At 55.6% G+C, this 26,944-nt stretch overlaps 2 protein-coding genes across 3 annotated transcripts in view; one reads left to right on the forward strand and one right to left on the reverse strand.

Annotated features, from left to right (window-relative positions):
* Positions 1 to 455: 455 nt before the first annotated feature.
* On the forward strand, positions 456 to 11,314 carry GSS (glutathione synthetase). The gene is made up of 13 exons (XM_082292648.1): positions 456 to 537; positions 1,187 to 1,322; positions 2,436 to 2,581; positions 3,872 to 3,947; positions 4,747 to 4,886; positions 5,003 to 5,119; positions 5,253 to 5,333; positions 5,613 to 5,690; positions 7,284 to 7,350; positions 7,941 to 8,135; positions 8,466 to 8,547; positions 8,884 to 9,073; positions 9,761 to 11,314. Exons 2-13 carry the CDS (start codon positions 1,194 to 1,196, stop codon positions 9,882 to 9,884), a joined length of 1,425 nt encoding a protein of 474 aa, XP_082148774.1. The 5' UTR covers positions 456 to 537; positions 1,187 to 1,193; the 3' UTR covers positions 9,885 to 11,314.
* Positions 11,315 to 11,793: 479 nt separating this feature from the next.
* ACSS2 (acyl-CoA synthetase short chain family member 2) overlaps positions 11,794 to 26,944 on the reverse strand; it is a 31,557-nt gene continuing 16,406 nt past the window's right edge. Inside the window, exons 3-19 of one of the 2 annotated variants that reach the window (XM_082292616.1) lie at positions 25,884 to 25,975; positions 25,280 to 25,383; positions 24,923 to 24,995; positions 24,061 to 24,136; positions 23,054 to 23,168; positions 21,461 to 21,499; positions 19,582 to 19,719; positions 19,165 to 19,335; positions 18,260 to 18,393; positions 17,885 to 18,017; positions 17,381 to 17,437; positions 17,033 to 17,113; positions 16,386 to 16,494; positions 16,177 to 16,245; positions 14,857 to 15,033; positions 14,069 to 14,143; positions 11,794 to 13,553 (exon numbers count right to left, since the gene is read on the reverse strand). In XM_082292616.1, coding sequence (XP_082148742.1) covers positions 13,426 to 13,553; positions 14,069 to 14,143; positions 14,857 to 15,033; positions 16,177 to 16,245; positions 16,386 to 16,494; positions 17,033 to 17,113; positions 17,381 to 17,437; positions 17,885 to 18,017; positions 18,260 to 18,393; positions 19,165 to 19,335; positions 19,582 to 19,719; positions 21,461 to 21,499; positions 23,054 to 23,168; positions 24,061 to 24,136; positions 24,923 to 24,995; positions 25,280 to 25,383; positions 25,884 to 25,975 — 1,771 coding nt within the window. In that variant the 3' untranslated portion in view covers positions 11,794 to 13,425. The remainder of the gene's footprint in view (positions 13,554 to 14,068; positions 14,144 to 14,856; positions 15,034 to 16,176; positions 16,246 to 16,385; positions 16,495 to 17,032; positions 17,114 to 17,380; positions 17,438 to 17,884; positions 18,018 to 18,259; positions 18,394 to 19,164; positions 19,336 to 19,581; positions 19,720 to 21,460; positions 21,500 to 23,053; positions 23,169 to 24,060; positions 24,137 to 24,922; positions 24,996 to 25,279; positions 25,384 to 25,883; positions 25,976 to 26,944) is intronic. The other variant, XM_082292617.1, reaches the window with a different exon arrangement.

The following is a 26,944-nucleotide window of genomic DNA, read 5'->3' on the forward strand; positions in this document are numbered from 1 at the left end:
AGTTCCAGCTCCCACGAGGGCAGCAGATAACGCAGCTCCAGTGCGTGGGCGCCAACGAGTTAACGCGGAGGCGCCTCCATGGGGCCGCAGCACCGCCGACGCTGGGAGCCGCCTCCGAGACCACTGCGCCAGCCACTCCCATCGCTTTGGGCCCCCAGCAGCCCCGGCCCCGAGCAGCCCCTGCCTGCAGCGCTCGGATTTAAGGAGCCGCAGCCCCAGACGCGGCCGAGCACCCCCAGAGCCCTCACCGCCTCCTTGACGTCACGCCATGACGTCACACCCCCGTGACACAGCCCTGCGCGTGCGCGCTGCGCGCTCCCCACGCGGCTCCTCCTCCTCCCGCCCCGCGTGCGCGGCGCCGCACGCGAGGGGCGCTTTCCCCGCACTGATTGGTCTCTTGCGCTGTCAATCTGAGCGGAGGGCGGGGCGAGGAGCGCAGCCTGGCCAATCACGGGGCCGTCCGCAGCGCCCGCACCGAGCGGCCGGAGCGGGTCCGGGCGGCGGAACCGGAGACGACGGGACGGACCGGGGGACGGGGTCAGTGAGGGGCCAGGGTCAGGGGCGGTGTGGTGACCGCGGAGGGACCGGCAGCGTCAGAGAGGGCGAGGGGTCGGGGACCGGGAGTCGGGGAGGGACCGGGGGTCGTGGGTCAGTAGGGGCCTGGGGGCCGGAGAGGGACAGAGGGGTCGGGGTTCAGGGGACAGCGATGGCCCGGGGAGCGGGAACCAGTAAGGGGCCGGGGAGCGGGAACCGGGCTCGGGGGTCCGGGCGCAGTGACGGTCTGGGGACCGGGGGCCGACGACGGGCAGGGACCAGGGGTCAGGGCACAGGGGCTGGGGGACAGCGAGGGATCAGGGCACAGGGGCTGGGGGACAGCGAGGGGCCGGGATCAGGGCACAGGGGCTGGGGGACAGCGACGGGCCGGAATCAGGGCACAGGGGCTGGGAGACAGCGAGGGATCAGGGCACAGGGGCTGGGGGACAGCGAGGGGCTCGGGGGGTCAGGGCACAGGGACTGGGGGACAGCGAGGGGCTCGGGGGGTCAGGGCATAGGGGCTGGGGGACAGGGAGGGGCCGGGATCAGGGCACAGGGGCTGGGGACGCCGGGGCAGGGACCAGGGGTCTGGTGTATGGGGACGGCGAGGGTGTGGGACGGGCAGTGAGCCCTTGCTGTGCTGTGCCCGCAGCGCTGCCATGGCCGCGCCCTGGCGGGACGTGGTGCGGGACGCGGCGGCCGTGCGGGAGGCGGCGGCGGTGGCGGTGGACGCGGCGCTGCTGGCGGGGGTGCTGATGCGGACCGGGGAGCAGCCGAACGCCTCGGATGTGAGTGCGCAGCGCGGGGAGGAGCCGCTGCCGTGCCCGGGGTCCCTGAGCCCTTCTCAAGGAGCGGCTCCCGGCTGGAGCAGGGCCGAGCTGGGGCTGCAGCTCACAGCTCATCCCCATGATGAGCGCAGCCCCCGAGGAGACTGCCTTGCCATACAGATTCCCTTTTTCAAGGAGAGGGGTAGATCTGGGAAGGCTTGGGAAGTTGCCTGTGTTGGTGCTGGGAGTTAATCTGTCTCCCAGCCTCTTGCCACCTGTATGAACCTTTGAACCAGAGGAGAGTCTCTCGGAGGGGCCTCTGCTTTTGGCGTGTTCCCAGCTACGATCAGCCTTTGCCCCATACCTGGGGTGAGGTGACAGGGGTGGAGGTGGCTGATGTGTGGGATTTACTTCTGGGCAATCCTTGGCGGATGGCTGGGGTGGGAGGGCTCAGCCTGTTGGAGCAGGATGCTGTGAGGGGTCTCAGAGGAAGAAATACCCCTGTGCAGGGGGAGTGGGGCACCATTGGGAAAGGGTCTCTGAGGAGCCTGGGGGCAAGCAGGCAGCTGGCAGAGGTATGAGGAGGGAGGTCTTCACCACAGCACTGCTCCTTGGTGTCAGGGCTCTGATCTCAAAGGGTAAGAGGAAGAGGGAGCCTGGGAGGAGAGGCCAAACACACTGCCAGTGTCCCTTGTTCCATGTGGAAATCCAGGTGAGTTGGAAACTGCTCCATGGTCTAATATATAGACTTTGAGTGTGACCCCGTGCCTGAGATGTGGGATGAGCCAGGGGTCTGGAGTCACTGAGCAGGGATCAAAGGAAGTAACTGATGGCCAAGAACCCAGGACTGGCAAATGAACCTTTTCTCTGCCCCTGAGATGTTCTGGAGACAGTGCTGCCCAGTTCAGGTGGAGACAGGGGGAAGCCATCAGCCCCTGAGCTCTGGAGCAGCAGTGGCCTGTGGATGGTTCATAAAGCAGAGTCCTCAAAAGTTAGGAATCCGCAGCGTCGAGGCCCTGTGTCTGCCCAGGAGGGCTGGGGGTGGCTTCACCCTTCAGACAAGCAGAGGAAGCACCTCTTTAGCTCCTCTTCAGCTGCCCAGACCTGACTGCTGTGCTTCATCCCTGCTTGCAGGTGGTGAATTACGCGCCCTTCACGCTGCTCCCGTCAGCAGTGCCACGGGCCTTGTTTGAACAAGCCTATGCTGTCCAGCAGGATTTTAACCTGCTGGTGGATGCCATCAGTCAAAACAAAGATTTCCTGGAGCAAACTCTGGCCAGGTAACGTTTCTGTGTGTTGCATTTTAATGAAGTATTTCAAATGTAAAGCATTTATCACCCTTCTGGCGTTCCTGCCTTTCTGAGGTCTCCTTGGGCCTCAGAAAACGGGACATCTGGCCAAGATCTGATTCCCTGCAATGATCTTCAGCTTTGCCACTGTTTCAGGCTTGTGAATTCATACTTGTGAGCTTGTTGGACCCTGGGCCTTAAATGCAAATCACTGGAGTCTTTGAGTCCTGGATTTAGGAGTCTCCTGTAGTCTTATTGTGCATCTGCCTGTGTCTGTCCAGTAGCCACCAGCTCTGCTGCAGCAGTGGTGGAGAGGAGGTGTCTGTTCCTTTTCCCACACCCTCTGTCAGTCACCCCCATCCCCTCTTTCCCATCCACAAGCTCTGGGTGCAGGACTCTCCAGCTCTGGCTCCAGGACTCTGCTGAGTTTATCTGTGGCTGTTGCCCTGGGCTGGAGTGACCATCCCTGACTTTGCTGCTCAGAATTGTGGGGCTGATGCTTCTACAAATCACTCTTCCCTTCCCGCTGCCCGTTCTGTGCTGCCTGTGCACGTGCTGCTGCCTCTGGCACTGGCACAGAGCAGAGGGGGCTGTTTCCAGTATGCTTTTGTTTTGTTGAAGCCTGACCCCTTGGAGCTGTTCCAGTGCTTGTGCCTTTGCCAGAGCTGGCTGCAGCCAGAGCTTGTGGGGATGTGTTCATACCTGTGGTTAAAGAATGCAGCACCTGGGGCTTGTGTGTGCTCAGGTGCCTGCCCTGTGCCAGGGCAGCTCCCTGGAGGTGCTGCTCAGGGATTTGAGACCCTGAGGAAAAGCCACACCTACTCTAGCAGGGCCACAGTGTTTTGGAGGGATTTGGAGCCTGACAGGGCAGGGGGACTTGGATTAAGCTTGTGAAACTTCTCTGAACTGTGTGAGTTCACACAGTCTCACTCTGTTCTCTCTCTGTGAGCAGAGAGACCTGTGGTTTCTTCCCTGGACCTGCAGAATTCTGCTGCATTTCTTTGCCTTTACTTGTCCTATCTCTGCCCTGCCAGTGAGTCACCTCTGCACAGGAGGGCCTTTTTTGGAGTGGCTGTGCTGGGCAGACTGGGTTTGTGTTGTGGTTTTGCACTGAGCATTCGTGGGGAGGTGTTTCACAGTGCTGCAGCACTTGATCAAGCCCTAGCCCTGCTCTTTGTGCTGGAGAATGCCCCTGCTAAGGGCTTTTTCTGCAGAAGAATTAATTTTCTTGTTCCTCTGTGACAGCATCAGGGGACTGATGTGGTCTGTGTTTCTTTCCAGCACCATCAAGGTAGACGACTTCACAGCTCAACTCTTCAGAATCTACATGCAAGTTTTGCAGGAAGGCTTGGCTCAGGTACCTTGGCAGGGGATCCCAGTGGTCTGTGCCCCTTGGCATTGTGGTGGGGGTGCCTGGGCTCTGGCTGCATGCTTTGGCACTGTGGACTCTGAGCTGTCCCTTGGCCAGGCTGCTCACTGCCTGCGCTGTGATGTCTTGTCACAGCCTGTGAGCTCAGGACCTCGCCCTGTTGAACAGCTGAGCTCTTTGGTTGGTGCTGCTAGAAACAGCCTGGCCTGGAGTGGGAGGATTTAATGTGGTTTGTCCTCTGGGAGCCTCAGGAGTGTGCAGGGACATGTGTCCTGTTGGGACCTGCACCAGACAGGCCATCCCTGCAGAAGTTCCTTTACTCTCAGGAGTGTTGGGAACTCCTCTGGAGCTCTGAGAGGGCTGTGGGCCCTGGGCAGGGGGCAGAGCACCCAGGTGTGTGACCTGCAGTGGTTTTTATCAAACTGAGGGTGACAGGACAAGGGGGAATGGCTTCAAACTGACACAGAATAGGTTTAGATGAGATACTAGGAAATTTATTGTGCAAGTGGGGAGGTCCTGGCACAGGTTGCCCAGAGAAGCTGTGGCTGCCCCATCCCTCAGAATGTTCAAGGCCGGGTTGGACAGGGCTTGGAGAAACCTAGGATAGTGGAAGGTGTCCCTGCCCACTGCAGGGGCTGGGTTGAGGTGATCTTGAAGGTCCCTTCCAACCCAAACCATTCTGTGATCCTCTGACTGGATGTGCTCTGGGAGGATTTTGAAGCGAGGTCATCAACAGATTTGCAGTTAAAGGCGACAGGAGACCCCAGCTCCCCTCCCTGTGTTCCAGACTGTGTTTTTGGGCATCAACCGCTCGGATTACATGTTTGACTGCGGGCTGGATGGCACAGCAGCTCTGAGGCAGATAGAAATAAACACCATTGCTGCCAGCTTTGGGGGGCTCACCTCGCGCACCGCCGACGTCCACGGGTAAGGAGCACCTCTAGCACTGCAGCAGCTGCACTGCGTGGCCCCTGTGCTCTCCATGCTGCTCCCTTGGTGCAGCTGGGCATGGACATGGCATTAATGGCTTTTGTGTTCCACAGGCTGGTGTTGAAAGTGCTGGGAAAGACTGAGGAGGCATCACACCTGCTGCCCAACAACCCAGCGAAGGGGCTGGCCTTGGGAATTGCCAAAGCCTGGGAGCTCTACGGTTCCCAAAGGTAAGGACAGAGGAGGAGAGCATGGACAGGAGCAGTGCAGGAAGCCTGAATCACAGAGATGGAAGGCTGGCTATCCAGCTGGGAGCATGTGAAGTGTTTATGGGTTTAATGATGTTCTTGGTATCTCTTCCAGGGCTGTGGTGATGTTTCTGGTGGAGGAAATCCAGAGGAACATTTTTGATCAGCGTTGTGTAGAAAATGAGCTTTGGAGCAGGTAAAGTTTGAATTTCCCTGAGATGGGAAAGGAAGGAGATGGTTCAGTTTCTGGAAAGGGAAGCTGAGCAAACTGCTGCCAGATCATAGGATACATAGGAAGGGTTCCTATACAGGGAGTTTTTTGGGCTGTAGGATTTCTCTGGCTCCATAGTACAAAGCCTGAGGCTATTTGTAAAGGAACCTTCAGATCCTCCTTGCTGCAACCACCGATTCCACCCATGATTTCCAGCTCAAGTACCCCTGCCCAGCCTGGTGACTCTCGCTCTCCTCCTGACAGGAATATCCGTGTGATCAGGAAGCGGTTCCGGGATGTGTTTGAGCAGGGCTCCCTGGATGCCAGCAGGAGGCTGTATGTGTGAGTATGAGCCAAGGTGCGCACTCCTGCCGTCTCTGGGGCACACGGGGCTGGCAGTGGGAGCTTGCAGCCAAAGCTGAGTGTAAGTAGTGACTCACTGAGAAAGCAGTTCTCTTCCATGCTCCAGGCTGCTGCTTCCTCTTGGAGCTGAGATGATTTTGTGTTCACAGTGGTGACATTTTGCAGATGCACATCAGTCCCTTACGGCTGCATTCACAATCTCCCTCCTTCAGGCCTCAGCCTTCATTGCTCTGTGGGATCTTTTATCTCCTCCACAAAGATCTGCTCTCAACAGCCCTGGCTATTGGAGAGGCTTCCACAGGGCCATTTCCTGTTTACTGTCCACATGATGCTCTCCCAGTGGGAGCTGGGCTGGGTTGTTAGTGCTGGAGGAGGCAGCATTCCATGTCCTTTGAGGATCTCTTGGGTTTGAACTCACTCAGCATCTTGCCTGCTCCCTGTGGAGACCAGGATGGGAGGATCACAGACTCCCAGTTGGTCCCAAGTGTGACGTTTGTCCTATTTCCAGGTAATGTGCTTGGAGCTGGATGAACCTAAGGGAAGACATGGTTTCATGCCAGTGATTTTCTGTAGTTAGGCTGATTTTTCCATGGTTTGACCTTTGGTGTCTGTGCTGTGTTTAATTAACAAATACATTTGTCATGGCTGGATAGTTGAGGGGAAAGTGTATCTCTTGTGCTTCCTCCTGAGCATCCTCCCTTGTCACTGCTGAATGCCTCTGCCTCTCCTGCCTGCCTGCCAGCAGCTGCCAGACCAAGTGCACAGTTCTGTGGCCAAAGCTTGGGCATGTGGTGCTACAGCTGTGCTGCCAGCCCAGCCCTGGCAGGGTGGTTTGGTGCCTCTCAGGTTGATGAGTTGATGTCCTGCCTTGAATTACCACAGGAGGAGAACCCTGTTCCCTCCAGCTTCAAGAATGACAGAGCTGTTATGGTTGGAAAAGACGTCTGAGATGGAGTCCAACCTGTAACCCAGCACCACTGAACATGTCCCCAGGTGCCACAGCCACACTTCTTAAAGTCCCTCCAGGGATGGTGACTCCATCATTGCCCTGAGCCACCTGTCCTAGTGCTTGACAACCCTTTCTGTGATTTGCCCTAATCTCCAGTCTCAACCTCCCCTGGCCCAGCCTGAGGCCGTTCCCTCTCCTCCTGTCCCTGTTCCCTGGGAGCAGAGCCCGACCCCCCTGGCTGCCCCCTCCTGTCAGGGACTTGTGCAGAGCCACAAGGTCCCCCCTGAGCCTCCTTTGCTCCAGGCTGAGCCCCTAAGCCAGTGTGGGGTAAAAGCTGTTAAAAAAGAGGTTCTTACTCTCTGCTAGACTGGTTGTCAGAATTACTGAGCCTTTGGTTAGAGCAGGGGCTGGGTGTCAGCTCTCTGTGTCTTGGGACCAGCCAAGCTGGGGCTCAGTGGAGAGGAGCCAGGGCTCTCAGTGCTCAGCTTGCTCTGGCAGAGCCAGGCAGGAGCAGGAGGGCCAGAGGCCAAGGAGAAGGGGCAGAGGGCTGTGATGCCCCCTTGGTGCTGGGGATGGGGCAGGGCCTGGCCTGGCTCTCCGAGCACTTCTGGTTTCCATTCCAGGGACGGCCAGGAGGTCGCAGTGGTGTATTACAGAGAGGGCTACGTGCCCCAGAACTACGACCAGCAGGTCAGTACCCACCTCCCTGCCCCAGAAACCACCAGCTGAGCACTGTTCAGGGAGCTTGAAATAATCCCAGGGGCAGCTACCCTGTCTGGGGTGGGGTCAGTCCTGCCTGGTGTGGCTGAGAGCATTGGGAAGCTGTGACTCCAGAGAGCATGTGGGTGACCCTGCAGTAAGAAAAATGGGTGGCTTTCTTCTCCAGGGGCTGATCCCTTAGTGCAGCACTGAATTGCTTTTGTACAATAGGGGTTAACACAGGTATGAGCACCTGCTTACAGGTTTCACTCTGTGCTCTCTTAGCACGATCAGGCTGCAGGTATTAATAGCACAGAGCAGATCTTGCTGGTGTCTCGAGGTGGCAGCACCGAACAAGCTGGGGAGGGAGCACACAGTGGATTAATCTGACTGTGCTCTTCCCAGAGGTGGTGGGAAATCCATGTCTGCTTTTCTCTGGAGTGCTATTCCCACCCCCTGTCCCTGCCAGCAGGCAGGGAGGAGACAAACCATATGTCGATAACTGCACAGAAAAGAGCAGAGCAAACCTTTTGTGTGTTTCTTTTTCTCCTCACGGGGTGGTTGCTCCCTCGCTGCCTCAGAACTGGGAGGCGCGGCTGCTGCTGGAGAGGTCCCGGGCAGTGAAGTGCCCTGACATTGCCACCCAGCTGGCGGGCACCAAGAAGGTGCAGCAGGAGCTCAGCCGGCCGGGGACGCTGGAGAAGCTGCTGCCCGGCCGCCCCGAGGCCATCGCTCGGATGAGAGCCACCTTTGCTGGGCTCTACTCCCTGGACGAGGTGAGTGGGAATGGGGCTGGAGCAGGAGTGGACATGCACATCTGTGCTCTTTGGTTGAGAAGAAGAGATGGCTTTGTTGTGGTCCTTGGGGAATTTGTTGATCCCTCTGCTCAGAGGGATCTGCTGAGGAGCCCCTGCTGCTCCCTGATGCTTTGCTGTTTGCAGAATCATTTAGGTTGGAAAAGCCCTCCGAGATCATTGAGTCCAATCTTTGACCAAACACTGCATTACCAACTAGACCATGGCACTGAGTGCCTTGTCCAGTTGTTCCTTGAACACCTTGAAGAAGTCCTTCCTGATGTCCAACCTGTTTCCATCCTTTCCTGCCAGGGTGAAGAGGGTGACATGATAGCTGCCACAGCCATCGCTGACCCCGACCGCTTTGTGCTGAAGCCGCAGCGTGAAGGTGGAGGTACGAGCTGGGCTGTGGAGGTGTGAGCTGGGCTGTGGAGGTGTGAGCTGGGCTGGGCCCCTGGGGGTTTCCATTGTGATTTGTGCTGTATTTGGGATGGGCAGTAGCTCTGTGACAGCTCCTGGTCCTGTGCTGAGGGATAAAGGGTGGAGTGTCTTGTGGCTACTCATAGCCATGGGGACTAGTCCTGCCACTAAGGCAAAGCTGCTTCTGGAGGAGCTCCCAAGGCCCTGGTGAGGCAAAGGCCAGGTCATTTGGGCTGCCAGGGCCACATAGCTGGGGCCAGGGGCTTCTGCTGTCCTGGGAAGGGCTTGACGTGCTGGTTTTGTTTGCCAGGGAACAATCTCTATGGTGAAGAGCTCAGGCAGGTTCTGGAGAAGATCAAAGACAGCCCTGAGAGAACCTCCTACATCTTGATGGATAAGATCAAACCCCAGCCAGCACTGAATTACTTGCTGAGGGCTCACAGTCCCCTCCAAGTGTCCGAGTGCATCTCTGAGCTCGGGATCTTTGGTGTCTATGTCAGGTGAGGAATGTGCTTGTGTTCCAGGGCAGGTCCCTGCTCCTGACGTGGATCAGGAGCATTTTGCCCTCTGTGCTGCACAAGCACAGCAGCAGGACAGATGTCTGGGGACGTGCAGGTGCAGGGGACAGATGTGACCGTTCAGGCTGTGCCCCTGGCAGCAGCTCTGAGCTCGTGTGCACACACTGAGCTGCTGCTCTGAACCTGCTGCCAAATGAGTTGTTAGAAAACCACAGGACTCGTGCTGGCAGTTACTGGTGTAACGGGATCGTGGGATCAGTGTGTCTCATCCCTGACTTCTGGGAGCACTTCTTGGGTTCTGGATGCAGCCACATCCAGAAGTGTGGCTTTTCTGAAGCCCTGGTGGTCTCTGAAATACCTGAAGGCCTAACGCCTGTTCAACCCTAGTAGCAGCTGCTTTTGTTTTAAACCCTCATAGACCAGATTTCCATAGGGTATAAATGAAAGTCCTTCTCACACTCTTTTGGGAACAAAGGTGCTCTGGCAGCATTCAGCCCCTGGCACTGCCCGTGTGCAGAATGGCCAGTGCAGCCACCACTGCAGGGCCCCCACCTTAGCCCTGGGGCTCTGCCCTGCCCTGGGTGCTGACATGGAAGGTGAATCCGCTGCCCAAGGTAAATGCCATGAGCTCTGTGCTCTGCAGGGGCTCAGTTTCCCTCTCCTTTGCAGGCAGGGCCAGGAGCTGGTGCTGAACCAGGCCGCTGGTCACCTCCTGCGCACCAAGGCCATCGAGCACGCGGACGGCGGCGTGGCAGCCGGGGTGGCCGTGCTGGACACGCCATACCTGGTGTGAAGAGCCATGGCCCCACCCTCCTCTCTGCTGCCTGAAGAGCTGACCTGCCACAGGGATTTCTCCTTAGGGTGCACTTGCCAAGGTCTGATGTGCTGGAGGCTGTGAGGAGGGACTGTGTGGATGCAACTGCTCAAAGGTCCAGGGTGCCAGCCCGAGCTTCTTCCTGTGATTCTCCCTCCAGAAAGAAGGGATTCCCTTGCTCTGTCTGCTCAGGGGGCCTTGCCCTGTGCACAGCCCAGCTGTGAGTCCCAGGACTGCAAGGGTCTGGATGTTCCCTTGGGGCCTGGCCTGACGGCAGTGGGACGTAGAGTGCTGCTCCCACTTCTGAGCCCCTTGATGCTGTGTAATTTCTGGAGATGTACACAGTGTAAGGAATGAGAGGAGAAAGGTGGATGGGCAAGTACCAGCCTTGATCTTCATCCAGTGCCTCAGTGCTCTCCAGCTTAAAGACGAGAGCCCAGCTCCACTCACCATGGCCCCTCCAGCCCTTCTTCCTGTGCTGCTGCTGTCCTCATTTCTATTTTCCCCTGTGCCTGAGGAGCCCTCAGGGTTCCTGCACCAGCTGCCCTGGGTAATTTGCCAAGGGCCTCCTGCTTGCTTTCGCTTTGCCCAACTCCTGTTTTGTTGGACTGGGTGCTGATCCTGAACAGTGCCTCTGTGCCCCACAGGGCAGGCAGCAGTGCAGGGTCCAGGGCTGTGTCTGCTCCTGCTGCTTCCCACAGCCCTGTCCAACAGATCACAAGCTGGAGGCAGCTCCCAAGGCAGTGGTGAATTGGAGCCCTGTGTGTGTTGATAAACCCTGAATCCCCCTGGGCTTGTGCCAGTGCATCCCACTGAAATCAAACACTGAGCATCTTCCTGTCAGGAAACCCCGACCTTGGGAATGGTCCTGCTGAGACTGGGAGCTCTGTGGTGAGGAAGCAAAGGAGTTGCAGGAGAGGCTGGGCAGGCATAGCCCCAGCTCCAAGCACCTTACTCTGGGACCAGCACCAGCAGAGGGGATGTGTCTCCTTCCAGGTTTCATGGATCAGAGGGAACAGCACAGCAGTGGAGGAGTGTGGGCTCTCCTGCTCAACGTCTTCTGCCTCTTCCTTCAGCCCCTTTCCTCCTCAGCCCTAAAAGCTGCACCTTTCTGGCAGTGAAGAGCCCAGGCAGCCTCAGCCCAGCCCTGCCAGTTACACAGAACCAGCACAAAGGTGGAATTCCTGCTGGAGGGATGTGCTGAGTGACAGAACCAGCACAAAGGTGGAATTCCTGCAGAATGGACGTGCTGAGTGACAGCCCTGCTGGCTCTCTGCTGCTGTGGCATCAATCACCAATCGATCACCTGGGAAACTGCTCCGTTCTTCCAGTGTGACTGAGCCTGGGATTCCTGGGTGTTTTGTTGGGGGATTGATTACCCCAAGCCAGAGATTAAAAGGAATGTGCAATCTGACTGCTGCTTGTGCCAGGTTTGTCTGAGCTCAGGGGCACACCTGGCCAGGTATACAGAGATCCATGGCTGTGCCTGGGAGGGGACCAGGCCCAGGGTGGAGGTGAGGCAGCCCTGAGCTGTACTAAGAGCCCTGAAGCCTCCTCAGCTGCTCACCTGTCTCCCTGGCCCTGGTGCTGCATGAGGGTGTTGGTGACACGTGGGTGTCACACTGTCTTGTGCTTTCCACGAGCCTTGGAGCAGCAGTGGCTGGAGACCAGGGAGAAACTGAGGCACAGGCTGCAGCCCTGGAGCCAGCACACACAGCCACACTAAATCCTAATCCATGGAAAAACATCATGGTGGCAGGAACCTGCACCTCCCCATCCCAAAAGCCAGTCCTGGTTTCTGGCACAGCCACTCCCAACTGCACTGAGCACCCCAAACCCAAGAGCACACAAGCACCTCCCACCCACACTCACTCCATGCCTGTTTCCATTTTGTCTTCTTGAATTTTATTTCATTTTGCATTAAATTCTCGCTGTTTCCAGCCAAAAGTACATAGCTGACAAAGAGTAACAGGAGGAAGGATGATGTAGGAATCCTTGTCACCAAGGTGGCACAATCCAGTGGTACAGAGCTGTGGGGGCACATGGGACACGGGCAGGCACCGGGGTTACAGGTGACACAGGTGCTGTGCCAGTGAGAGCAGCAGGTAGCAAGTGAGATCTGGGACTTGGCCAACAGCCCAGTCGAGCACCCCAACACCTGCCTTGAGCACCCCAACCCAGAAGCAGCTGCTCCTCCTTTCCAGCCCCATGTCAGCTCAGGTTGCAGGTAATGCCTGTCCATTGGCACTCCCCAAAACAGCTGTTGTAGCAAGTTTTAAAGCCCAGTTCTCCTTTGGTTTAAGTGCAAAATCAAACAGTTCACATGCAGTTTTCATACAGACATTGTAAAGGAGGTATCAGCTCCAGCTCAGTCCTGGCTGGAGTTAAATGTCCTTCACTGGAGGAAGGATGGCTTTGGCAGGACTCTGGTAATGTTCAGGCTCTTGGGTAAGAGGTTTGGGGGCCTTTAGCTCTCATCATTCTTAAGCCACATCAGATATAAGCAAATACTGACTTTAAACATCTCCCACCCTTTTTTCCTGATGAAGAAATGTGTAGGGCTCCCACAGCCCTGCCTGCCTTGGTTTATCTGGTCGTGGTGCCATGAGAAAGGTGCCTCTGCCTGGCTCCATTTCCTCTCCATCCTTTGGGGTAACAGCAGCCCCCAATCCTCCCCCAGGACACAAAGGGAGCATCCAGCTGCTCCAGCTCTGGTTCAGCTGTGAGCTGGTGGCAGCAGGGCTGGAGGAACCGGGGCTCCATGGAACATATCACACCAAGGCTTTCCCTTCCTGGCTGCCTGTAGTGTCCATGGCCAGTGAAGGACCCTGGACTGGGGACAATGCAGCAGCTGGCACAACACAGTTAGGAAGCAGCAGCTCCTGGTATCAGATTGCCCAAAAAAACCTGTTTAAAGCCCAGAGCTCCCTGGAGCCTTGCCCCAATCCCCTGGAAACCCCGGGAAGCTGTGCTAGCAGCAGGACAGTGCATGCAGGACAAGCTGAGCTGTGCAGGGATGGTGTGGCTGTTGCAGTGCTCCTCAGCTTGCAGCACTCCGAGGACAGAAGGAAGCTCAGCTGCTCTGTGGGCAGTGGCGGATGCATCTCCCAGGCCTGCCTGCATTGAGTAACTCCAGCACCACTTCCCCTCCAACCCCCAAAGCTCCTTCCCACTGTGCACAAGGTGCCAGGGCCCCTCCAGGACATAAAGTAAATTAACGCCCTCTCCCCCGCCCACCCAAATTAAATTAAAATCAAGAACGAGGTGCTGAAAAAGGAGGATGAGTCCCTCTGTGCACCAGGCTGACCCTCAGATGTGTGACATCCATCTGGAACATGACAGACACCTCATCCAGGGCATGGACACGGCCTCTCCAGAGCCAGACTCTCCTCGTTCCTACGATTGGTACATTCAATTCAACAGGTGAAGATTTCCTTCCTGGGCAGGCAGTGGCTGTTGGAGGGACCTGCTCATCAGGTGCCACTGCCACTGTTCTGCTCAGCAGGGACAGGTCCTGCTGCTACTGCTTAGTGTCACATCTGCTGTTGAAAAGGTGTTTGATGATGCCCGGATCTGCCAAGGTGGAGATGTCCCCCAGATCTTGGTCATTTTTGGCAATCTTCCTTAATATCCGTCTGGTGATCTTTCCTGTAATGACAGCCAAGAAAGGGAAGCAGGAATCAGAATCCCAGCATGGTTTGGGTTGGAAGGGACCTTAAAGCCCATCTCATTCCAAACCCCTGCCATGGGCAGGGACACCTTCCACTATCCCAGGTTGCTCCAAGCCCCAATGTCCAACCTGGCCTTGGACACTGCCAGGGATCCAGGGGCAGCCACAGCTTCTCTGGGCAGCCTGTGCCAGAGCCTCCCCACCCTCACAGGAGACAATTCCTTCCTTAGGTCTGTTTAATCTACACCTGCCCCCCAGCAGTTTAACACCATCACCCCTTGTCCTTCATTATCTGCCCATATAAAAAGTCCCCCTCCCCAGGAGTCAGGATCTCCTCAGCATCCTTAGCAGAAGTGGGAAGTACCAGACCGGCACATCCTGCTCACCCTGAGCTTGCACCCTCCCTAATCTGAGCAGCCCTGGACAAGCAGTGCAGGGCTGATCCACTGGCAGGAGCTGCCCAGTCCTCCCCAGTACCATCCCTGGAACTCACCTGAGCGGGTTTTGGGCAGGCTGGGGGCATACTGGATGTAATCAGGTGTTGCTATCGGCCCGATTTTTTCTCTGACTGCAAAAAAAGAGATTTTCATTGTAGGGGTGAGGCGATAACCTTCTATCCTGACTGGGAAGGATGTGTGGCAAGACAGAGCCCAGCTCCTGGAGCACCTGGCAGGGCAGTGCCTGGGGCTGCTGCACCTGGGCCTCCACACTGTGGGAGGGGACAGCAAGACCTGCAATGCCAACAGGGCCATAAGCACATCTCCTCAACAGTGAGAACATTCATCTTTTCATTCCCTCCATCTTCCAGAGACCTCCCTAATGGCTACAACCATCACCACGACCATTTTGATAGAGCAAGGACTGACTCACTGCTGGGCAGGTTCGTTTTGTGTATTCAATGCTGCAGTTTGCAGTGAAACAGCTCCTTGAGAGCGGAGCACAAACACCCAGAGCACCACCCCAAAGAAACCCAATGATCCTCCCAGGATGTTCCAGTCTGCCAGGGAGAGCCCTGCTGCAAACAAAAGGCTGCTGAGTACCCCAGTCCCTCACAGGGCTGCCAGCTCCCACGAGGCAGAGATGGCATCACATGAGCAGCCAAAGGCCGGGAGAACTAATTTTAGTCTTTGTCAGCCATGCTCTGTAATCAAGAGGCACCTCGTGGCAGTTGTCCACGCTGCATTCCCCAGACCACAAGCACCTCCTGCAGGCACCGGAGCCCTTAACCCCTCCATCCCCTGTCCTCCCCCTGCCTGCTCCCCAGTATTTGGCTGTTGCTACCTTGTTTTTTGAGCTCATCTGTGAGGTTCTTGGTGAACTCGTGGCCCTCTCTCAGGGTCACGAAGCAGTAGAGGCACTCGCCCTTCAGGGGGTGCGGGTGGCTGACCACGGCAGCCTCGGCCACCGCCGCATGCTCCAGCAGGGCCGACTCCACCTCCGCCGTGCTCAGCAAGTGACCTGGAAACAAGGGGGAGGCAAAGCTTTACTGACCTGCAGGAAGAGGCCTGAGGCTGTAAAAGGCCCTAAACTACAGGTTTGAAAGCATCAGTTTGATGTGCTCGGGAAAGGACAAGAGTTGGGAGAGTGAAACTCATTTCTGCAGTGCTCTGGAAGCTGCCAGGTGTCACTCACCTGCAGCAGCCACCTCCCCTGGCTGTTCTCCCTCCCACCTTTAGGCTTCTTTCTGGAACAGATCATGGACAGTTCACAGTGATGCCCTTCCAAAGCACAGGCTGAGGAGGAGCTGGATTTGGCAGGAGGAGACCTGCCCACATGGTCAGCTGGAAGGTGCAGAGGAAGAGGTTGGGTCTGCAGAGTCCAGGCTCCAGCTCACTGCTGTGGGGAGGCAATGACACACCACATCTTGGGCCAGGGGCACAACTCACTCCTGCACACCTCTGCTCCTGCACCTGTGCTCTGACATCCCACCCTGGCACTGCTGTCACAGAAAGCCACAGGAAAGTGGTCAACTCCCAGAATGATCAGTTGGAGAATTAAGCACTGCTGGTCAGGTGGAAGAATCTAGTCTGATCCAGAGACAAGTAAAGCAGCACCTCAGAGCCAGCAGGATGTACCTGGAGGCTACAGGCTCCCGGAAAGGAGGGAGGGAACTATTAAATAGAGTATATGGAAAATGATGGACTGAGAAGCAGCTGAATCTCGAAGACTCACTCGAGAGAGGTAGGAGTCTTCAGAGCTCTGAGCAGCCTGATCCAGCTTTGAGGTGAGCCCTCCATGAAGCAGCAGGTTGGATTAGCAACCCCACAGTCCTGCCTAAACTCTATGATTCCCTGTAGCCCTAAATCCTTCAGCACAGAGGTGCCCTGGCTGGTTACAGAGGGTTCATTCCTTCCAGGGCATCGTCTCCAGGGAAAATGGTGCAGCAAGTCACCAAGTCACAGGCTTGTGTGTCTCTGTAATAACCCTGAAATAACCCTGACCCAGCAACTGGATCCACTTTGAGGACAGGTTGCTGGGCAGAATCACAGATGCAGAACCGTCCCTATAAACCAGGTGGCTTTTGAAACGGATGCAGAAGTGTCACAAAGAAAGGTGTCAGAAAGTGCACTGGTCCCCACTGAAGACAAAACTCCTTCTTACCAGAAACATTCAACATGTCATCAATTCGCCCTGTGATCCAGTAATAACCATCTTTATCTCTCCTGCAACCTAAAAATAGCCAGAAATGAGTGTGAGGCAGCAGTGCCAGTCCTCAGAGCAACTGATAAAGGATTCTGAGGGCAGGACAGGGCAAGATTTCCACTGCTGTCCCCAGACCCCTGTGACCACAGCAGCCTGGACGCCCTTACCATCGCCTGTCACGTAGTACCCAGGGAACTTCTTGAAGTAAACAGTTTCAAACTGCTCGTGCTTTCCGTAGAGCGTGCGCATGATCCCTGGCCAGGGCTGCTTAAACACCTGGGGGTGAAAACCACAGAGCTGGGGCAGTGAGAGCCACCCCAATAACCCAGGGGTACACCACTGTCAGAGAGATGTCAGAGACAGCCATGAGCAGCACTCAGACACTCGCTGCCAGTGCTGATCCACTGGGAAAGTCTCACCAGTTTTGGCCAGGGGGAAGGAGCTTGGCTGAGGAGTTGTTCCCATCCTCCTGCCTTGCCCACATGTGCAAGTTCATTCAGTGATCAGCTGTAAAAGTTCCCACAAAGTTACGGCCTTGAAGGGAGTTCCCACCACCCCAGGGGGCTCTTTGTGTGGACCAGAGTTAGTGGAGGTAGAATCACAAATTTTTTAAGGTTGGAAAGGTCCAACCATCACCCACATTCCCCACTAAACCATGTCCTCAAGTGCCACCTCCATACATTCTTTGAACACTTCCAGAGATGGTGACTCTACCCCTTTCCTCAGCCAAAAGACGTGGGTAGTCTACCAGGAATATCCCAGAGCTCACAGGGAATGGACAAAGGGAGGGTGGGGATGATCAGCCCTTCCTTACCAGGTAACCTTCTGCTTCTCCTTCCAGCTCTTCCCCCGACTCGCTCAGGATGGCAGGGACCACACCGAAAAAGGGGAATGTCTGCCATGAGGAGCAGGGAGAAAGGAGAGATGGAGGTGAGCCCCTGCATCAGACCCCTGTGAACCAGCAGGATTGGCAGGCAGAGCAAGGGCAGCTTTGGAGAGCTGTGGTACATGGGACCCATGAGCATGGCTGCAGGGGGCCAGCCTGGGATTTGGCTGGTGGTCACCTCCCCACTGTCCCCCCACCCCCTGGCAGGCTGCAACCACCCAGCCATGGCACAGACAGGGCCCTGCTGAGGCTCATGGGGAGAACACAAGTACTCACAGCAGAGCCTGGCTTCATGGGGGTGGCAGCAGGAAGGGGTGTCAGCATGTGGCCTCCCTGCCAAGAGAGGCAAAAACCAGTGAGTTTGGGCCATGCCAGCCCATCCCCAGCTGTGCCATTAGCTCTGGGAGTAGCACATCCCAGGCAGGGCTGCTCAGGGCAGGCGTGCAGATGGGCCCTGGGAATGGCACAATGGGGAGTCTGTCTGGGCACAAAGCTTTGGAGCTGCTGGGGGAGAGAAAGAGGGGAAGAAGAGCAGCGTCCAGAGCACAGTCTGGAAGAGACCCTTGGAGAGGAAGGTTTCCCCTTGGAGCCTGTTTGAGTTCCAGGATAGGAAGAGAAGGGGCACACCAGAGTTTCCTGGGCAGGCCAAACAAGAAGGGGCACACCAGAGTTTCCTGGGCAGGCCACAGAACCAAAACCCCATTACAGGAAACCTGCCAAGAGGCCCTGCAGGGAGCACAAGGGACAGAGAGGTGCCAGGGACACCCAGCTAGGACTCACCGTCTCTGTCTGCCAGAACGTGTCCACAATGGGACACCTCTCCTCTCCCACCACACTGTAGTACCACAGCCAGGCCTCGGGGTTGATGGGCTCACCCACAGTCCCCAGCACCTTCAGAGACTTCCTGCTGTGCCTGCAGAGAGGAAGGGGCTGGCAGGGGTTCAGCAGGCCGTGGAGAGCAGCAGCTGTGAGCCTGCTGCACAGCAGAGCCTGCAGGAACCCCTGGGCTACCCAAAATGGACTTTGCAGGCACAGCTCAGAGCTTTCTCAGCACTCTTCCATAGGGGAAGAGAGGAGACCTGGTCACTTTGGCAGCTCCCACTCAACCCTGCTGTGCACAGCCAATGTCCTCATGCCACTGGGACTGGCACTCACTTTTTGACGGGCTCCTCGCCATACTTCATCAGCAGCCGGATGGCCGTGGGTGCTGTGTAGAACTTGGTCACCTTGTACTTGTCAATGATGCTCCACATTCTTCCAACATCTGGGTAGGTGGGGACACCTTCAAACTGAGCAGGAGACAGAGCAGTGACACAGCTGTTTCTCACTGCTCTGCACCTGCAGCACCTGCCCAAGCAGGAGGAGCCAAACAGCAGCTGGACCCCAGCATGTCCTTACAGGGGTAGCACACAGTGAAACCAGCCCAGGCCAAGGACCCCCCTCGCTGCCTCCTTGGGATGGAGTTGGCATCAGCCCACCCCAGTTGTCCTAGCAGATGTCCCCTGACACCCCCTTGCAGCATGGGCACTTGGGTGGCCACCACAGTGACACAGTTCCACCAGCCCAAATGGCAAAGGGCAAGAGGTCCAACACTGTGACAGAATCACAACCCAAAGTACAAGGAACTCCCTAAAGGCCTCCCCCACCATAACAGTGATTTTCCTGTTTGTATTTCCCTGGGGATTTTGGGCACAGGTCTCTGGCTCCCTGATCTGTTACACTGCCAAGAGAGATACAGGCACAGGAGTTAAACAACAAGTTGCCAAATCAGCATCAGCAGGGAAAACACCAGCCCCTGATCCAGTTTTTCCATTAATTCAGAACATCCCTGCTTCCACTGGTACACAAGGCTTGTACTTCTATGGGAAAGAAACAGGGAGCATTTGAAAAATTAACCAGCCAAAAGCCACGTGCAAACTACCCCTGTGAGCAGTCACCATGCCCTCCCTGGAGAGCACCACCCTTCCTCCCAGAGCCCTGCACACCATCACAGAGCAGTGCAGGGATGCAGCTCAGCACCACCAGCTCCCTTTTCCTGGAGTGAAGCACGCAGCACTCACCAACACGCTGGTGGCCCCGTTGGCCAGGGGTCCGTAGGTGAGGTAGGAATGGCCCGTTATCCATCCGATGTCGGCCGTGCACCAGTACACATCCTCAGGTTGGTAATCAAACACGTATTTGAACGAGGTGGCAGCAAAAATCATGTACCCACCCACAGTGTGCAGCACACCCTGCGAGGAGAAGGCACAGGGGTGTCAGGGTGAGCTCCCACCCACACCCACCCTCATCCTGCCAGGCCCAGCTGAACATCACTGAGCTCCAACAGCAGCTGAGCAGGAATGACCAGCACAGCCCTTTTCCCAAGACCTCTGTGGCTCTTCTTCCTGCTGGGGACTCCCAATTCCCCCCTCACCAGTTCCCCCAGCTGAGGGATTCCTGTGGCTTGGCCTGTCCTGTGCAGGGAGCTGGGAGCACACCTTGGGTTTTCCAGTGGAGCCGCTCGTGTAGAGGATGAAGAGCTCGTCCTCGGCGTCACACCACTCGGGCTCACACTCCGTGCTGGCACCACTCATCAGCTCGTGCCACCACGTGTCCACATCTGGGTTCCAGGGGGCCTGAGGAAAGCACAAGATTGGAAACAGGCTTGTCCAAAAACAAGAGAAGGGGGATGAGGAGAACAACCCAAACCTTGCCCCCCTCACGGGTCACCGAGGGAGATGTTCACAGCACAGCCTGCTGCAAACCATGCACCAGAGCTGCAGCTCGCACTCCAGAAGCTCCTTTTCACAGCCCACAGCCATGAGGAAAACCTTTAAACACAGTCTGCCTGCAACACCTGAAGCAGTGTCCAGACCGCAGGTAACGGCGATGAATCCCCGTGGGCAGCAGCAGCAGCCAGGAGAGGCCCTGCAGTAGCAGCTGCTCTGGGCTGTTCCCACAAACAGGCTCCTCCTGCCCTGTGGGGCTGCCCTGAGCTGCAGTCCCACAGCGAAGCAGCAAGCACAGCCACACAGCCACCTGTCCCACAGCCACCTGTGGGGATCCTGACAGCAGCACGGCCCGAGACAAACAGCAGCATGGTGGGATCACACTGCTTGGCCCTGCAGGCCTCCCAAAAAATCTGTTCTCTGGGTTTTTAGGTAATAACTACCCTGGTAAGAAGTGACTGCACCAGTGCAGAGCCACCCAGCGCTGGCTGACTGAAGATGCCAGAACTGTGACAGAGCCACCAACACCTGAGGCTGATGGGCTGAGCTCACCCTGATGGTTGTTCTGGCTGTCCACCTCTCCAGGGTGGTGGCACAGCTCAGGGCAAGACTTAACTTCCCTGACCTTCTCACCTTTCCTCAGAGAAGCTTGGGGGAAGCTGTGCAGGGAACATGCCCCAGACTCCGCTCAGACCTTCACTTCTCCCATCTCTGTGAGGGCAAGCACCTGACCCAGACTCCTGCACATTTCCTCCTCACAGCGCCAGACTCCCCACAGCTCCTTCAGCTGGGGTGCACAGAGAGCAGCCACAGGGGCGCAGGGTGACTCTGTGCAGCCCTAAAGATGCTCATCTGACATCTGGAGACACCAGGACCCCACAGCCCAGCACACAGCTCCCACACATGTGGTGCCTGGGACACCAGCTGCTTGACAGCTTGGCACAACTGGGCCCACTTGGAAAGCCTTCCTGGACCCCCAGGGCTCCTAGTTTTACCTGGGAAAGCAGTTTCCACAATTCTGTCCCACCAGCAAGGTCCCAGCAAGGCACCGGGTAAACAAGCCCAAGGGCATCCAGCAGTTTTCTCTTGCATCCCTCCTTGAAGGATCCCTGATTTAGCACCCAGCCTCCAGTGCCCCAGGGAGGAGGTCAGCCCCATGGCACTGTGTGTCTTTGCCTGCCCACTCTGGGGTTCCAGAAGCCACGTGAGGCAGGCAGAGTCCACATGCTGGCTCTGGAGCTCCAGGTTTGCTGCCTGTGGCCAGGAAGCTGCAGGTGACCCCTGCCAGCTTCCCTGCAAAGGGAAGTGCGTTGTGAGAGCTGCTGCTGATGGGCAGAGAGCCAAACCCTGACCTGGATGCTGACACTGCATCCCAGAAGCTCTGCATTCCCCTGGCAGCACGCTGGCCTGTGCCCAGGGGTCACTGATGTGGGTCTGCTTCTGGAAGCACTGGTGGCATTGCATTCACCCCACGCCGTGGGCAGCTCTGGCAAGCTGGGTGGGGTCTGTCACTGACATGCAGCTGCTGGTAGCCCGGTTAGGAGGGCACGTGTGGCCCTGCAGCCAGACCAGTTAGGGGAGCTGAGGAGCTGCATGGGAAGCAGAGAGGAGGTGCCAAAAAGAGGAAGGCAGTGCTGTGTGTAAATACCTTGGGATGGAGTCTCTGTGAGCTTTCAGTCTTTTTTTCCTGTTAAAAATCCACAAAGAGGGTGTGAAATCTGGGAAGCGGAGGATCCACACTGGGCTTTGCAAGCAGGGAGCTGGAAGCCCACAGGCCCGGATGCTGGGAAATCACCCTGGCAGCCTGGAAAACGCTCAGATCCAGGGCCAGGCCAGGAGATGCCCTCTGAGCAGAAGCCTGCCCATTTCCATCACCTTCCCTGAGTGCCTCCAGGATAAGTCCCCAAGGCCACTTCCTGCACATGGCTGGCACAGAGGCACAGAGCCAGCACACGGCCCACAGACCATCCAATAGCCTCACACAAGCCAATGGCACAGTAAAAATGCATCCACGAGGGAAAGAATCCTTAATAAAGTGTCCAAACAAGTAGAGCAGAGAGAGCCAAAGGGTAAGAGACACCCTCCAGCCACCCCCCAGGACATTCTGCACAAAAACCTCACCTCACCTACTGGAACCAGCACAGGGACAGGCTGCCCTGCAACCACTCTGCCAGGGAAACCTCACACAGGAACTCTGGTCTGCCCCTGTTTTCCCATTCCCTTGCATCTACCCTGCCCTCACAAGAGAAGGGGAAGAGCAGGGCAAGGAACATGGCCAGGCTGTCAAACACAGAGCAACACCCCAATAAAATTAACAAAGCGGAACGAGGAAAAGTAACTCGAAGGTAGAGAAGCTGCTGGACTTCTTGTTCCAGGGAAGTGCACAGACCACTCCTCCTGAAAGCAGAGTCTAAAGCTCAAATACTCCCCAAACACAACCCATTTCTGAGCCAGCAGCAGCCCGGGGATAACTCAGTGCAAATAATCCCCCAACACAGAGGGACAGAAGACAATGTTGTAAGATTTGGAGCTGTGGGGTAGCTGAAAGTAACCTGCCTTTGGAGCAGGTAAGGGCTGGGCACAGCAGGGCTGCTCAGCAGCCTCGGGAGATCAGCAGGCAGCCACAGCTCCACACCACCTTCGCCTCCTTCCAGCCCCCTCTCACCACATGCCTCTGGCCCACATCCTTTCATCTGTTTTCAGCTGCAAGGGAAAGCCCCAGCCTGAGAGCTGACAGAGCCTCTGTGCCAGCTGCACACACCCTGCACTGCTCTCAGCAGAGGATTGCTGCCCTGCTGGGGGGCTGCACTGAGCCCATGCCACGAGCACAGATCTCCTGGGTTTCCTCTCCTGCTTCCCATGTCACAGCTACAGTGCAGCACAGCACTGGTCTTTGCACAAAAGGGGAGAGAGACAAAGGGTTACGAAGGAAAAGTCTTGTACTGGGCAGAGGAAAATGGGCATCTTGTCCCTAGTGGCTTTGGAAGATGTACCCAGGGGTCCTGTGGGCTGGCAGCTTGGTGAGGGTGTTAAAGGAAGCAGCAAGGAGAGGATCTTGTTAAGGAAAAGGAACCGTTTTTCAGACCACTCACACTGCAACATCAGTAAGGAGGGGAGTAAACAGGAACAGGAGTCAGAACAGGAGCGTCCAGGGAATCACTGCAGTGGTTTTGCACTGACCCATTTGCTGGTCTCAGGCCCATGGCAATAAAACCCCCCTCTCATCACACCAGGAACACACCTGCACATCCTGGCACAGCCTTTTCAGAGGGGGAGACTTGCTGCAGGTCCCATCCACTGTTAACTCTTCCCTGCCCAGGTGCTTCACCACGATGCACTTTTTCAAAGAGGATCCCCTGTAAAAGGCATGAGCTGTCACACTGGGCTGCTCAGGGGCTGAGCCAGCCCTTCCTGGGATTCACAGGCAGCACTGGAGGCAGGGCAGGAGCCTGGAGCTGCTTTTGTTGAGCTGGAGCATTTGCTGCCATGCAAACTGCAGGTACACCATGAACTTCCAAGGACACCAGCCACAGGAACAGCTCAGAGAGCGGGAACAGTCTGTGCACAACTTACTGGGGATTTATCAGGTGTGATTCCTGGGGAGAAAGTGGGGGTCCCACAAGTCTCTCTCCAAGGACACTGCTGTCCTTACAAATCCCAAATTTGCCTGCCTGTGACCAGGAACAAGCCCTCCTACCAGGAGATACTGGTGGCTGCTCCAACCCCTAGGCATGACTGACTGTCTCAGAGGGAGGAAAGGCTTCCAAAGCCTGATTATACATCAAGGAAAGGCGTAGGTGTTTGCCCCCTCATGAGGGCAAAGACAGCCTACAAAACACTGACAGAATGATCTTATTTCCCTTCAACCCTGTCAGAGTATCAACACAGTCTCCACCAGTTAATTCTCAGCTTCAGGATCAACTTCTGTCCTCCCAGGTACCTATTTTTACAGACATAAAGGCTTAGGTTTTCTTAAAGAGTTCGAACTTCTAACGTGCAGACTATCTGCCCTGAATTTCCATGTTTGCTCTAACACACAAACCCACATTCAGTCTCACACAAGCTACACAGATGCTGTGTCTGTAAGCTTGGCAAAGTCACTTCACCATGATTATTTCCCTCTCTGTAACATCTGATGACTGTTGGTGTCAGACCTGCTGCAGAGTCTGCCCACCTATGACAACTCCCATTTGTGCAGGAGCAGATTCTGGCAGCAATGGCCTTTTTTACAAGGGAATCCAAGCTTACCTGTCTTTACATTTCCGGATGGCTTCGTCTGCAATGTGCTTCAAGTTGACCAGTTTGTCCCCTCGATAAAAGGCATCTGCAAAATGGTGAGGGAAACATCAGAGGGGCTTCCCAGCCAAGGCAGCCTGGGACAGCTGGAGCAACAAGCAGTTGCAGGATGGCAGAGCAGAGCTCATGCACTGGAGTGAGGGGAAGCAGACAAGCAGTTGATGGGAAAGCTTTCCTGATGCACCTTTTTAGCCTAGAGAAACTGATGCCAAAAGAAACGGTGGAATTCCTTCTCTGGGAGAGGTCCCAGTTTGACCTGACAAATCTCTTGGGAATATCCTGTGGGAAATAATCCAATGCATCCAGAACACAGACTGCAGTTTAGTGGGTCCGTTTCATGCCATGGGAATTTACAAAAACACTATTTCTTGCACTGTTGGAAAAACAGCTGGGGAAATGCAGTGGGCTTACATGCAACGACTGCCACATTCTTGACCCTTTGCTTTACAAGGCTGGGAGCTGCAGCAGGAATGTCCTTAAAAAACTGGGAAGGGTGGGAATTCTTGTATTAGGTCCGCCTCATCATACATCTTGCAAACATCTGGCTGACTTTGAGGAGGAACATGGATAAGAAGTGTTTCGAAACATGCTATTAGCAGCTGGTGACATCAAGCTTTACAGGACAAACTGAGGGGTTGCTTAGAGGCTTCACCACATCCTGAGTGGGAAGCAGCACTTGGGCACAGCTACAGCACAGCATCCACCTTGGGAGGCTCAGCTGAGGCACTGCCCTTCCCTCTTCCACTTCCAGCTTTTAAAATAAAGACCTGTCAGCCAGGCAACAGGAAGAGAGTTGCTCAGATGTGTGTTTTACCTGCCGTGATGAGGAGAGAGCAACCGCAGTCAAGGATCCGCTCGCAAAGGGAGTCTGCAGAGAAACCTGCAAACTGCCAGAGAGCACACAGCAGAGTCAGCAAGGACACATAGAAACCCAGCTCCAAACCCCAACAGCTGCTGTGCAGCTCACTCAAGGCAAATGATTCACCACCAGGCACTGGTGGAGAGAGCTGGAGGAGCTCATTGCACAGTTAATGCAGGGAAACAGCAGCATCTTAATTAAGCTTCCATCCATCTCATGGTCAGCACTCGTCTTTCCAGCTCCTCTCCCAAAACCAAGAGCTGCTCCCCTCAGAGCTCAGCACTCAGGGCAGCACAGAGAGCTTGTTCCTACCACAACAGAGTGCAGAGCTCCAATCCTGGCACAGGCAAGCATAGCTACGACCAGCTCCAGGATCATTGGCAGGTAGATGGAAACCCGGTCTCCTTTCTTCACCCCTATGGAGGGAAGGAGAACATGGCATTTGTCAAAATGAACACGTTACATGGCAAAAAAACAGGATATAGAAATAAATTATTTTAATTCCACGTTTATATGCACACAATAAAGCTTCAGCTGGAGTTAGAGCTGAAGCAGCCTTGGGTTTTGCCTTTCAAGCACTAATGACTCTTGAGAGATGAAGGCAATGAACACTCCATGTTCTCATCTGCCTCCCTGAAGGAAGCAGGAAAATAACCAGAGCCCACTTGTTGGAAAACCCCAGAGCACAGAGTTTTGAGCACTGATTTCTTCCTTATACAGGAAGTGTACCAGTGCTGACATTACCAGCACTGATCAGTTTTCACAGACAGAGCCAGGAATGAATCTGCAGGTTGCAGAGCCAATTGATGAGAATTACTCAACAGACTGGAAATCACACAAGAAGTGACCCCAATCTCCAAACCCTTGGCCAAATTCCTCCCCAGTATCCAGTGCTCCTGTTGCCTCAGCTGTGTACCTTGGCTGCGGAGGACATTGGCAAACTGGCAGACTTTGTGCAACAGCTCGCGGTATGTGATTTTTGTGGAATCTCCAGGTTCATTCCCTTCCCTGGAAAAGCAAGATAACATTTGTTACTGTGCAGGCAGTACAAGGTAAGAGTGAGACTGAAAACTGCTCTGGCCAACAAATATGTCCTCACCTGCCCTTCCGAGCAAACCAAACTCCAGAAATCAAATTCTGGACTAAAGTTCTCCAATAGTAGGAAAATTAGTTCAACTTCCCACCCCTGTGTAGACCACTACTGAAAGCAACTGAATGTGTGAAATGGAACTACGTGGCACTTTCAGAGAGGCAAAAAGAGTCCAACAGAACCAAAGCTAAGAGTGCACAGGCTCAGGAGCACTCTGGGATTTATGGCATGGCTCCCTCACTCCTGGCTGCTTACGCCTGCAGATATCTCTGCATGAAGCACGGGCCAATGTGCAGCAACACCCAGCCCCAAATACCTGACATCTGATGGGCTGGGATGGGATGCCAAGGGCTGCCTTATTTTCCAAGGTCATATATAAATACACCCATGTATGTTTGTTTAGTGTCATGCCTGCTCTGCCTTATTCTGCCCGTGGTCCTCTGTGAACCAACTCCAGGCTCCTGCAGCACAGACTCTGATGGGAAGACGAGCCAAGGGCTGCACCCAGAGAAGGGACAGGAATGTCATATTCCCAGGGAAATGGCTTGCTACTGAAGTAAAAACCAGCTAATTTTAATGTGACTCAACACTTCAGACATGCAAATGTGGTGGCACTCCCAAAGGATCAGGAAATTCATAAAGAATTTGACATGACTTCACACTTGGAGCAGCAGCACTCTCCTACGCTCTGGAAGGACACAGACACATTTCCAGGTCTCTCCAAGGCAGCCAGCACAGAAACTCCAGTGACCCATAGATGAATAAGGGTATCACATCACTCTCAGCTGCCAGTGCTTCTGAAAAAGTGTCCCCTTAGTGTGTGCAGCCAAATGAAAAGCAACACTGGTGCTGGGGAGAGGCCAGGAAGCACCTCCATGCCAGTGGGG

This window comes from Coloeus monedula (genome assembly GCF_965178545.1).
Source record: "Coloeus monedula genome assembly, chromosome: 17".
NCBI classification, from domain to species: Eukaryota; Metazoa; Chordata; class Aves; order Passeriformes; family Corvidae; genus Coloeus; species Coloeus monedula.